The following is a 13,558-nucleotide window of genomic DNA, read 5'->3' as shown; positions in this document are numbered from 1 at the left end:
GTATTCGGAGTGCAAAGGAAAACGCTACGGACATCTATCAGTCCTTGGTACAAGACTTGTCGAACAACATACAGGTCGAAGGCGAAACCGGAAAATGGTTGACGCATCAACTTATGATGCAGATCGTCGCCTGGACCCTCGATTACGGATTAGCAGTAGCCGTCCACCGACAATGGGGACGGATGGCTGAACTTATCCAACCGGATCTCATCAAGTCACTTAAAAGTGCAGCGGCAAGAAATGCGGACGACACACCGACCAGAATTGCACGGTGTATCGGATACATTCGGAATCCCCGCGGATCGACTCTGGTCCAAATTGCCCGTGTATACAACGTGATGTACATGGATAAGAAGGGGAATATCGACGAAATCATTACGTATAGGATAGGCGAACGAATCGCGCTCCTGGTCGAGCAACATACTCTCCAGACGACTAACGCAGAACGCGATGTGCCCGTACGGTATACCGTGCCGAACTTCATACCGGAACAGCATCGGCGTGAATTTAACCTCCGGATGTCTTATGTCAACACAGACAAGCCTCCGGCGGGCACGGAACCGACCGAAGAATACAGTGACTCTAACGAACAACCGTCGGATGATGCAGCCCATTTGCTGCATATAGCTCGAACGGCTGCACAGTCGTCACAGAGACGAGTCCAAGCCTTAACCCGACCTCGAGCACCCCACAAACCGACAACATATGTCGGTACGGCATCAGCTCCGACGGGACGAGCAAGTACTGCCAAACCAACTCGAAGTGCCAAAGGACGGTTTATACCGAAGGACGTACAGTCACTTCCACCGTCCTCGCCGATGGAATTTTCGCCGGAACCGGAAGACTCTACCCAACAGAAGGGAAAGTCCAAGTCGACTAAGACAAAGTCGACTAGACCGGCTAAGAAGAAAGAACCGAAGTCATCCGAACTAGTTTCGTCATCCGAAGAAGAAACGGAAGACGATGACGACGACGATGACGAAGATTTCCAAACACCTGGAAACGGATCGCCGAAGGACGATGATGACGATGACGACGAGAACGGTCAACCTCCACCACCGTCGAACTCGGCACCTCAACAGCAGGCCGAACCGGAGATACCGGATAAACAACCCGAAGAGAAGGATAGCGGCGACAAGGCCGACGATTCCAAAAGTAATGAAGACGAAGGCGGAGTATACGTTCCTCGTCAATACGGCCAAAGAATACCATTGACGCCCGACTCCGACCACCGGCCACTTCTTTCCGACTTTAATGAAGATACGATAGAAGTCTTGCCGGACGATATTCCTCCTTTGGTCAACGTAAGGCTGAAGTACACCGGCATTAAATCGGCCTCGCGACCAAAACCGGCCGTCTCGGAATACGATGCGGGATGGATGTACACATTCGCCGCCCTGAAGGCCCTTGCGACACGTGGACCGAAGTTTGCCACACCGAGGATCGCCTTCAAACTCCTCCAACATTGGAAGGCAGATGAAAAGGGCGACTGGCGACAACTCAGCCAGAACAACGTACGCCATTCCTGCGACCTGGGATACCATGCACGGAAGCTGATACGAACATACACCAGCGGAAAGCGGATGTATTACGAGTTCCCACCGGCTCAGAGAGACCCGGCTCCTTCAACATATGAAGGGTGGATACACGCCATCGAAGCGTGCATGGGAATGTCTTGGCATCCTGGAGGACTCACTCGGGGAGAGATCCTCCACCAACTTGTGGCACGGTTCGAGTTCGAATGGAGAACGGCGGAACCACAGCTAGTCGACCCCAAATACAAGGCCAAACCAGACCCGACCGCCGGACGAAAAAAATATTCTTTGGAGGACGACTTGGAATTCGTCCTGTCGAAGGCGTTTTACCAACAGCGGTTCGCCACGAACACCGACCAGGTCCAAGGCGGCCAACGGTTTGTTGCCTTAAACCCATCAATCCACCGACACGTACATTTACCGAAGGAACGACCGACCTCGGCACAACCGACCGAGTTGGCCGACTCGCACCAAGCAAGTCGGCTCGAGTCGCCAGAAGTCCCCACACGGGAATGAGGAAACGCAGAACGCGTTGGGAGAGAGGCATAACCGACCTCCTTCCATTGACACCACATAGGCGTCATCGACCAACAGAAGTCGACTTACCTCATTAGACGACCACAAAGGCGTCTTGGACCAGTTCGAGAACCGACCTGGCCCGACCGTAGTAATTATAGGGCGTAACTTATAGCATGCAACCGAGAAACGGTTTGCTGACTCTTGTTTTGACAGACTCGTACGGAAGCTTACACGGTGGACTGCCAACAGTGCATGGACAACGAGACGCGGGACAACAACAGAATGCCCTGCGCGCTGTGCATCGTATCCTTTACGAATGAAAGAATTACCGGCACCGGAGCGCAACACCGAGCTCAGGCGGCGGCACTTTACCTGAATGTTGTCGCTGGCAATCTGAGTGCATACCGGTATCTGGCCGGCAGAGAATACCTGATCAACCAATTGGAGTCACATGAACAGGATAACTTGGCCACAATTCAGCGGCAACGAGCCCGCGATCCGAGATGGGAAGAAACTCGACCACCAGTCTTAACGAATAGACTGTTCGAGTATCGTCAGATGCTGGACCTGCAGCGTCAACTCGACGACCAGAAGAAAATCAAGGAGGTCGATAGACAGATCGCCACAATGCGAGTCCATCCACCACCGACCGACTACGAACCGGAAATAATGATTCGGGTACAGACACCCACACAGGGTCTCCCAACAGCCGGAGAATTGACCCCCACCATACGCGATGTCTTCGTCGGAGATCCGAACCGACCGATGACGGGCGCATCTATAACGATGATGATGAATATGCCGGACGGAACTCAACAGCCAGTTACTTTCACACCGGCAACTCAGGAACAGTTGATGGCAATCCCACACAGGGCAACGCCAGTGGTCACACAGGCCCGTCCAACTGTTTCCCAGCAGATTCCCCAACAAGGAACTCGGACTCAACCGGCAGTTCAACAACAGCAGCGCCGGCCGAGTAAAAACCTCGCGGGACAGGACCTCCGACATAGGATCGGTCCGGTTGATCTTCGAGACAGAATCAAAGAACAATGAGCCGTAATTCGACAAGTCGGAAAAGAGCCAACCAGAGCTCCACCAGGGAAACGAACCGGATCTGGAGAAACGGGAATCGGACTCACGGTCGACTTAACAAATAAGTCGAAACGTAACTTTGTCCCACCCGACCAGCAGCCGGAAGCTCAACAAGCAGAACCAGCGGCCGAAGTCCAAGCTGAACCAGCAGCTCAACAAGAGCAAATGGACGTTGATGTAGCTGACCAGATGGCACAACTACCACAAGTGGAAGTGCCAATCCGAGAAGACTCTCGCTACGACCGCGCTCGACAACAAGGAATCGAGGTCGTTATGCTACACCCCACCGAACGGACAAACCATATCATGAATGTCATGAATTACGAGGAACGGAACCGACCACAAATTTGGCGGATGGTAGAAAACCTTCGTCAATTCCTCGTCCGATCCGGATATCAGACGCTGTTCGAGCAGCACCAGTGGCAATCCGACTTCAACATGAACGCGCACACAGCGCCGAATGTTGAACACCCATATACCAGATCGAATGCGCTACCGTCGATGACTGACCCGGTCCTACTGAACGTACCGTTGTATAGCCCGGACGGAACACGCGCGACCAACTAGGGGCTCGGGGATACTCCCATGACGAGTTGGAGAGTATTGCCCAGTTCGTCATCACGGACGCCCACCCAGCCTTTGTAATCACCGCGGCTCGGGCAGCACTGGATTTAACCCAGTACCTTCCAGAAGGAGAAGTTGACATGGCTCAGGACGGAGTCACGGCATTTTTGCGATTCATTTTCGCAGCCCGACTTGGCAACTACCTTTGCCATTATACTCTGTATGGATTGTACCAGAACGAAATGATACCAGCGGCTGTGGAGACCCTCGTAGCCCAACTTGGCACACCGATGAGAAGTGTTATCCTGGCTGTCTGGATGCGCGACTTGCTGTACACCCACGAACGGTATGCGACAAAGTATGCCTTTCGTGAGGATCACATAGATCCCAGCGACGACGCGACCAGATTTATCAGCTGGTACCGACGAAAGAAGACCTTGCCCAGCGGATTTAATTCGTCACCCTACGAACCTTGGATGTCGGACGACATAGCACCCGGTGCACGACCATATGCGCTGCGGCTCCGAAAACAGGCGGCCAGGGAATCGAAGAAGGGCAGAGCGGAGCGTTCAGGCCAGGAAACCGATGAGACTGACGAGATGTCTCAGCGTGGTGGCTCGGCGACCTGTAAACCAAAGGACTCAACCATCCGGCCGCACAACCGACCTGGCCCGGACGACGATGAAGAAGATTACTTCGGCGGCGATAAACCCGTCGAAGTCCCACTCAGTTAATGTCGAGCTCCCACACTGGAACTCGATCCCCCATTTGGAATAACCTTGGGAACTTAACGCCGAGAAACGGCATGGTCGAGAACCGACCTGACTGAGAAACAGTCCAGCTGAGAAACAGCACCGTCGAGAAACGACTTCCGAATGGATACTTCTTTAGTTTTCATGGAAACCGACTAACCATGTACAAGCCGGCCGGATTCTTTGGTTGGACCCGGAAACGAGTGGTCAGACCCGGGTATTTCGGTTCTTTCACCGTACCGGTACGTCCCCCAAGGAATCCCCTGGAACGAACTGGGCAACCGACCCCAGTTCCCCAGCATAGCAAGAGCAGATCGTAACCACATCTGCTAACATAGCAGATCGTCAACCACGTTCTGCGACCACTGGAGCCAACAGAAGCCCCAATCCGCGTTACATGGAGCTGATCACGTCGTTACATGGTAAACACAGTGCCGTTAACCACGGTCAGCTACGAAGATTACTCCGGCCAACCGACTCCGGAGTATAAACCGAGAGGATAACGCTAACATGGCGTGAAACACGTCGCTGCGCGCGTTTCACGCCATGTTTGCCAAGCATCCGTGGCCAACCTCGGAACCGGGTAGCCGAGCAGCCTTTACCATTGTAAACAGCAGAAATCCCTCGGCCGAGCCGCCAACAGCGCAGGAAGACTCGGACTCGATTATGCGCACTCGTATCGACCACAAAGGTCGACTTCGTACCTCACCCACAACCTGGAACATACCCGAATAAGCTGCATCAGCCGACCACACAGGTCGGTTGTGCAAGCCGACTACACAAGTCGGCTTTGGAAACGACAGTCAGATCGACTAGAAGTCGACATTACGGCCGACCACACAGGTCGACCATAGCGGCCAACAGAAGTCGACTATGGAAAATGGATGGAAACTGGCAGTAGTTACGTGGTAATTCAACCGGATTCTCCGTTTGAATCCAGACCTACAGGCTCTGTACCTGGAGATCAACCGCAGTCTCCCCCGGGTATATCGGGTAAACCAGCCGATTCACCGGTGACCACGACTACGCGCGTCTCTGAACGTGCTGCCATTCCCTGAAGAGGAACAGCGACGGTGATTTGGATACTGGTGTACCAACGACTCCGCCGCGACCTGCTTCCCCATGTCTCCAATGGAACACCCTAGGCAGACTGAGTTAGAATACTCGGTCCGCACCCCCCTAACGAACACCGATGACGTTGACCACCTGCCCGCAACAGTACCAGCCAGTCGGTCTTCGTCAGCGGCAAAGGAAAATTCCCCTCGCGGACGTGAGTCGTCTACCCCCAACAGAAGCGGCTAGGCGTCACAGGTTCGCGACAAAACAAAATGGAAGAATCGGATCTGACGACCTCAGGGACTTGCATGTGCATGAAGTTTAAACCAAAGAGCTCGGCTCGGCAACCGGGGCCACAAAGACCCTTAGCGTCGTGAGCGAGCGCAGTGCATGATGAAACGCCAGCCAACCGGCCAACAGATGCCAAGGAACTCCTCCCTCGCAAGACCTGGCGGCCCAGAAGCAAGTCGTCCGGATTAACCGACCTCAACAGTAGCTCGGATCCGACCCAGAGTTCACGTCAGAGAAGTTGACTTGATAGCTACCGACTAGCCCCACATTGGGCGTAGTGGTACAGTCTGCCTAGCCCAACCGACCTCAAACGGAAGTCGGAAGTCACCAGATGGAGGTCGGAAGTACGCGACAACAGGTCGGAAAATCAATCAGAAGTAAGAAATTGACCTCCCAGTGGAAGAACTTAACCTTTCGGCGGATAAAACACAAAGTTTATCCGACCTGGGGAAGTCGGAAAATAGCCGACCTCGGAAATCCGACATGGCTAACCGACCGCAAACCAAGGTCGGAAGTGACCGCACAAAAGTCGGAAGGATACGACAACAAGTCGGCAAAGACATTTGGAAGTCGAGAACCGACCTCCTAACGGAAAAATTCGACCTTCGGACGGATGAGAACATAGTTCATCCGACCTTCCGAAGTCAACCATAACCGACCACAAGTCGGAAATCGGAACTCCAGTCAACATGACGGAAGAAGATCGACAGCTGTCTGCGGTGGACGAATTCGACTTGAAGGAACTTGTTTAGCCCCATATGGGCATGTTATTGCAGGTCAACCCTAGTCGACCACCAACGGATGGGATAGCCGACCTCGAATGGAAGTCGACTCGGCACTCCCGTTGAAGAAACCCATTATCTCCGATCGGACCTTCGAGCCAGTTCGACTCGGATTACCCCAGACTAGGCTCGTGGTAGCAGATTGAACGGTTGCAACCGACCACTTTTTGAACGGAACCGCTGTACATGACGACCACACAGGCCGCATGATTTACATACAGCTCTTTCCGACCTGAACTTTAAGAATTCGGAACATAGCCGAATTTCCCCAGCCGCCGGTCGACTTACCGGTAGGCCGACCTTGGTCAAACCGACCTCGGTCCTATTCCCCATTCAGAGAGGATGCTTCGGCATTTGCAACCGCAACAGTGCCTCTCTATCCCTGATGGACGGATACGAGTCGGAAGTAAGTGTTTAACCGTGCTTACCTGACCTCGGTGGATGCAACCGGTTACGACGGGTAACTCGGGAACCGATGCCCCGGACCCAACCTTACCGGATGAAAGTGGACAGGAGACCCCGTGGAGACTCAACTGCCCCGTGGACGTCATCCTAGTCGGAATGGGACCCCCGGACAGATTTTTGCATTTTTTAGCATTTCTCCTAACAAACGGAATTGTATTTTCCTAGTTCGATCTCTTTAACAGATCTGTTTTGTAACCCCTTTTGCTCACTGGAATTGTGATTAAACTTTATTTCATACTTTCTTTCGCGCTGTATACAACTTTCATTACATTTCTCTTTCACATTGTTCTCCGCTGCCAACAGAAGCAAGAAGCCAGCCAACAGAAGCATCACCGGTCCAACGAAACGCCCGAGCGGCTTCCGGATTTTTCGGCCGTGAGTGGTTTCCTCTCACGGGTCTGGAAGTGAAGAAGGGACGGTCAACCAGACACCGGACTCCCACTGCTAGAGGACGCGTACCAGCGACCCCACATTGGGTCCGACTGGAGAGTTGTGCGGTACTGGTGCGGTACCGAGTCGGAGCATCCTTCGCAGGAGCTCGGATTCCCGCCCAGAGGCATGTCAGAGGCGTACGACTGCGCCTGGTGCGTACGGTCCACACTGGACGTACTTGCACTCATGCTTGCCGTTATCGCCTCTCTCGCTGTACGTACGTGTGCTGCTGCACTGCACTCACATCCGCTGAAGCGGATATACGCAGCGCATACACTGAGCCACACTTGCTCTCTCGTTCCTCTCTCGCAGTATGACTCAGCGTTCATACGCTCGCGTTGGATAGAGTCCAGTCTGCGCATCATCACACAGCTGATGGCACACACCACGTGCTTGCCGCCAGTTGCTTCTTTCACGCCTTGACAGACGCTCAAGAACCCACTTCAGCATCACTTGCTATTAGCCATCAGTGCTTTGTTCTTGCTTTCCTGCTATTACGCAGCTATTACGCAGCTTTCCTGCTATTACGTACAATAAAGCTCACTCGTGATCTCCTCGCGCTTGCCTGTTACACCATTTATCAACAATTTTTTACCGTTGCACGGTCAGATAACAATTTCGTTTTCAAAACTTTCTACCTAATTTTACTTCAGTACCTTTTGTAGACTTCCCATTGCACCAGAGCATCCATAACTTCCCCTTCTAATGCACCAAAAAATTTGCCGCTATTTTCAGGATAGCGGTTATCCATTATTACATATCCGTTTTCATCCAATAAATAGCACACAATTGACGGACTATGGCACGATAAACAGCTGGAAGATCCGTTGCACTGTAGAACAGAATTATTCTGTTATATTGTATTTATCCAAATTTGTCAACAACTGCATTCAGCAACTTCGCATGCAGCTTTTATGTTAACACAAAATTAATTATAAAAGGTGGATACAGCGCTGTTTCATTCCTCATGAATGGAAAGCAGGAGTACTAATATGAGGGATTTGTGCCGGAAAGCAGTGTACAGTAGATTTGACACCTGTGCAAGAACTTATACGGCAAAAAATTACGAATCATTCACCGTATTTTTCGATAATTGCAACAGAAGGTTTCTCAGTCCACTTATTCGCATCATGATCCCAGTCACAGCAGCTGGTGCTTGTTTCCGGCTTTCGTCTCCAATAAAAACAGGCAGAGACGCCATGAATACATCTCGGGAGACTTTAACATTGTTATTTTCTGAAACAAATAGCCAATTCCTGAATAAAAGTAAAATGGTGTAGTTTTGCTTCAGAAATGAAGCAATAAAGGTCCCAAGGTATTGCTTATGCTTCCTGCCCCAGACATAATCAAGACTGCCTACCATCACTGGAAGGCACTATCATTGGCGAGATTGTAACATCCGCTGCACTTGCTATGGTCCTTTCGTAAAATGCTTCGTCCACAGCTTTGGTGAATATGTGGAAGAAGTGTCTACAAACACAAACTGGGCCGTGATGCCATATATTCACATCATCTACTTGTAGGTAACGTTATGTATATAGGGCCAATCAGAAATGAAGCAGTAACCGTGTTTAGCAATCGTTTCTTTAAAAAGTTTGCTAAAAAACTCAATTGCATGCATAGGGCCTCATTCCAAACCATACTTTGACGTTGTGTTGTCGGTCGAATTGGACGGGAGATCGTCAAGGTAAGCTAAATCGTAAGCACTATTTGTGGAATCAGTAGAGTTAAATTTTATCACCGGTCTTCTCAGATCCTTCCACCGCGTCAGACCAGCCCGTGTTACAGTAAAGCAAGTGGTGATTCCGTATAAACCGTAAAGGTCACTGTGCTCCTTAATATCCGCAAACCAATGATTTCCGGCTGCAAACGTAGCTTTTGCGTCAAATGCCAGTGACTCTGTCAATTCCACGTCACCTAAAATTTTCTGGTTTGAGCACTTTAATACGATATATAGATATAACTCCACAGTACAATGTATACTGAATGGTTATTCGCACAAGTTTGGGTTGAGTTTTCGCTGTTATCCACTGCATACTGTTCGTGCGCTTTGTTGTCCAAAAGCGTAACGGTATCGGTTGGCTTTTTTATCGATGATAGCTTGCAGTAAGGCCACTTTGGATGTACAGTCCATTCCGTGTTCTGGAGGAACCCTATAACAACTGAATTTATCCACGGCAGCTAGCACTGTAACACATTTCTGCAAGGGTAATGTCAAATTGTTTGCCATCACATACCGGCAATATTAATCGCAGGAAATTTTCCACCGATTCGAAGTTTTGCAGAATATGGTCTGCCCATGCCAATTGGAATTGCAATGGCAACGCTAAATTAATAATATTGCTGCCATTGTAATAATATTGTGCTGCGGGACTTGGATTAAGAGTAAATGATTATAAAGCAGAATTTTCTAGCTGAGATAATTCTAATTTCGAATTTATGAATCAATCAGTGCGCTATAACAAGTAGAGCCTAGCTTCCATAGCTATTAGATCAGTACCTCGAGGTACTTTTAGATTCACTATGAACACACAGATTTCATAACTCACAACTGACGTACGTGCTTTATTTACCTGAAGGGTGTTTGAGGAAGAGAGGTATAATAATACTGATAATCCCGTTCAAATACACGTTTCTACGGATAAAAGAAAGATTGGTGACGATTTTTACACCTAAAAATGGAAAATCTGAAAAATTTCTAACGGTACTAGTATTTTACAGTATACTGACACAAATTGCTGCCATATAAATCTGCATCCGTATACAAGTCTTTTATTCTCAAGTCCTTGCATTCATTTAGATATGTTTATCTGGTAAAATTATTACCACATTTTGCAGCGTAGTGGTTAGTATAGTGACCATATGGAAATTAATTTCCAACATACACCCAAAACTTGACGTAGAAAATCGTACCCCGTCCTGCAACGAACGTAACACTTGCATTTGGATATTTCCGGTTATTTGATTGATCATGTCGTTTCGCAGCTGAAAACAAGAAATGTTAGAGCATATGAGCACTGCAAAACTCATCCAGAGTACATCCTAAGTTTATCAAATCTAATTAAGTGGCTTTATCAGTTTCTCAAATATAAATTTATGTCACTGAATAATTCACTCGAGAAGAAAAACGTTTTTGCTCCTTATGGTTTTACAGTGTCATCTCTGGAATTCACGAAGGAGATTATACCACGTACCTTCATGTCATATGATGTTGGAATCTACAAAATTTAGGTGTAAGGGTATCATATTTTGCTCGTAATTCGCATGTGTTGAAAATTTGATTGTTCGAGTGATATTATTCGCATATTTATGGTTCTGTTCCTATCCAATGCTTTACCGTTGTTTTATTCACTTCAAATTCCACCAGTGCAAGATCGATCTCTGGCTTCCTTGGTGATCGATAGCCTTCAGGTGTCTAAAATTAGGCAGTTATAAAATTACCCATTTCATATTTGGATAAATTAGGTAAATTAGCGAAAGATCCAGCAGGAATTTGAATTTTTTATGCATATGTGATTAAAATCAATGTTAATATTGCTGTAGTGCAGGCTACTGTAAACTTTAAGCAGTGGTTGTACTCGTACAGTACCAAACAAGCGTGCTTGTTAGCGGCTTCGATTCGTGAATCGTGACATACAAAATCCAAATGTAACTGCAAGTAGTACGTACTACTGACAAATGTTTTGAAAAATGATTTATTATTAACAAAATGATTAAAAGCTACTGATAAATACTTGCATTATATTGCGTAAGTAATATCTAAACAGAATAGAACGAAAATGCAAAAGTTCACCGAAATGCGCGGCTGGGGTCTTTTAAAGCGTGAACGAGAATGGCTAAAGAAACCGCTTACAAGGTATAGTTTCCATGATGGATGAAAAAGAACTTTCCCGTTGTGATTTATTCCAAAAATATAGGATCCCACGCCCCACTAATTAAAGAAAAGGTCAGTTGTGACATTCCGAGCACAATAATACTGTCATTATCGGTCTACGCAAGCAGATATCCTACTGTAGCACATTTATATATAGCGCTATTTGGGGATCATTGGCAGAGTCATCATATGAACAACTGTAATGTTTATTAGCTATCACTGTGGTACATACTTTATGTGGAGTGAGTGATTTGACGAAATCCTCTATCGGTACATCTATTCCCGCTACTCCAAGCAAATCTCCTTTATGACCCTAATAACAGGTGCAACTATGCTGCGCAAGTTACTAGTAACTCCAATAAATCGATAGAAGTGTGCATCAAAGTAAAAAAACATGCATACGCACCGCTATGGCGGAACGGTTAAATATGGGTTGAGCTGTGGAAACGACTACCCCAAGGACATTCTGCAAAACGACAATTTCCGGACCTTTCCTATGCTGATTTTTATTAAATTTATTTACTTAATACGTAAACGTTAAGCAAGTGTTTTTGCTGTTCGTGCTCGTATGTCAATTTGGTTCTACTGCTCATGCATATTAACTTTTTTTGTAAAATAATTCTCTGCACATACTCTCGGATGCCAATACGCATTTGTCCAAATTTGAGAATGATTATTCATTAAAACCATAGGCCGTCCCATAATTCTGTAATATTCCTGAAACATACATGACGGAAACGTTATAATTAGCCAGTTTAGTTTGCATTAGAACAGTTTGAAAAGCTTGAAGTTTGTTAGCTATTTCGCTTACTTGCACGAGATCGCGCACGTCCGCCATGGTAATGATATGTCCCACATAACCGCGGTTATTGCATGCTAGATCTACCATTTCGTCATACTGGGTAACTTCGCGGCCAATAACATATGCAAAAAACCTCACGTTCCTTTCCGGATTGTACCGACTACAGATGTCTTCAAAGGAATCGGGGGCGTTATCGGAAACGATCATGATAGCTTTATTGCACTTCGCCGACTTTTCAGTGTCATTGCGTTGTAGTAAGTCAAACGCCACCGGAAGTGCCACAGTGTAATTGGCGAAGTTTTTTGTTGGCAGGGTGAATAATAATTTTTCAAAACGCTTTTTCATGGCATCCGTGGCCTGCACCAATGTGCCGTTGTTACAGGGATCCAGGAAATGCGTGTCATCTTTAAACTACGTTATGAAAATAAACTGCATGATACGTTTATTGTTAGGGATGTGAAGACTTACTCGTACAAGTATACTTTCGGCTTTACTGACCATACTTTGCTGATACAAACAGTTTTACAAGCGTCTGCATTTAGCATCTGAATTACTAAAAATATCTCATGCATAATTTTGACAAATTTGTTAATAAGCAAAATATGTACCAAAAATATCAAAACTTATTTTATTTAAATGTATAACATATTTATCTAGATACGGTAGATATCAGATACGCTATATAAATATCCAAAATTAAGTTTTAACTGGTTTGAAATAAATCTTTTATTTGTAACTGTAACCATTGTGACATTGTCCATTTGTGACTGGGAAATGCTCATCGGCCATTATGGCCAACAGCTAACGGAATAAAACGGCTGACGTACTTAAATATTCCAGTATAAAAAAGGTTCCAGTATATTTAAGAGAAATACTCGTGCGAGAATCAGTATTTAAGAAAGCATAAAATTTATTATATATATAGGGATGGCATCATCAAAATTTTACCAATAAATCATTGTACAATATGCAATTTTTCATAAATGTCATTTCACTTCCAAGTATGTAATTCTCCAGGCTCTCAGGTTTTTTTCCTATTTGTAATGTCGTTAAATTTAATGCAGCAGCGAATCCAGCCACTTACGGTGAGAATATTGAAGAAGTCATCATCAGTTAGTGTGTTCATGATTTCAATGGCAGTGCGCCGCGCCGTATCTCGTCGGCGGCCAGTCATGCTGCCGCTTATATCCAATAAAATGACCAAATCTTTGGGACTACTTGCGGCTCTGATGTACCAATTAGTTAAGCGGCAATCGTACATGTCCGGCTTGTCGGGATCACGGGAATACTGCCACCTCACTCCCGGGTACATTCGCTGGAAGCCAGTGGTGCTGGCAAAGTATTGCGACACCAGTGTATGATCGTGGTAGAAATTGTAGCGGAACATATGCTAC

At 47.2% G+C, this 13,558-nt stretch overlaps 1 protein-coding gene across 2 annotated transcripts in view; it reads right to left on the bottom strand.

Moving 5' to 3' along the window:
- Window positions 1–13,558, bottom strand: part of LOC129591305 (voltage-dependent calcium channel subunit alpha-2/delta-3-like) — a 38,050-nt gene that overhangs the window by 20,964 nt on the left and 3,528 nt on the right. For both annotated transcript variants that reach the window (XM_055486909.1, XM_055486910.1), the window contains 16 exons: window positions 13,249–13,554; window positions 12,174–12,575; window positions 11,996–12,079; window positions 11,769–11,828; window positions 11,595–11,675; window positions 11,342–11,419; window positions 10,826–10,903; window positions 10,683–10,706; window positions 10,402–10,473; window positions 10,062–10,123; window positions 9,726–9,814; window positions 9,489–9,641; window positions 9,132–9,405; window positions 8,849–8,958; window positions 8,567–8,724; window positions 8,145–8,320 (listed from right to left, as the gene is read on the bottom strand). In XM_055486909.1, the coding sequence (XP_055342884.1) occupies window positions 8,145–8,320; window positions 8,567–8,724; window positions 8,849–8,958; window positions 9,132–9,405; window positions 9,489–9,641; window positions 9,726–9,814; window positions 10,062–10,123; window positions 10,402–10,473; window positions 10,683–10,706; window positions 10,826–10,903; window positions 11,342–11,419; window positions 11,595–11,675; window positions 11,769–11,828; window positions 11,996–12,079; window positions 12,174–12,575; window positions 13,249–13,554 (2,207 nt within the window). The remainder of the gene's footprint in view (window positions 1–8,144; window positions 8,321–8,566; window positions 8,725–8,848; window positions 8,959–9,131; window positions 9,406–9,488; window positions 9,642–9,725; window positions 9,815–10,061; window positions 10,124–10,401; window positions 10,474–10,682; window positions 10,707–10,825; window positions 10,904–11,341; window positions 11,420–11,594; window positions 11,676–11,768; window positions 11,829–11,995; window positions 12,080–12,173; window positions 12,576–13,248; window positions 13,555–13,558) is intronic.

This window comes from Paramacrobiotus metropolitanus, unplaced genomic scaffold (genome assembly GCF_019649055.1).
Source record: "Paramacrobiotus metropolitanus isolate TYO unplaced genomic scaffold, Prichtersi_v1.0 Parri_scaffold0000045, whole genome shotgun sequence".
Classification (NCBI taxonomy): domain Eukaryota; kingdom Metazoa; phylum Tardigrada; class Eutardigrada; order Parachela; family Macrobiotidae; genus Paramacrobiotus; species Paramacrobiotus metropolitanus.
The sequence above is the reverse complement of the archived record's forward strand: the minus strand, read 5'-3'. Positions and strand labels throughout refer to the sequence as shown.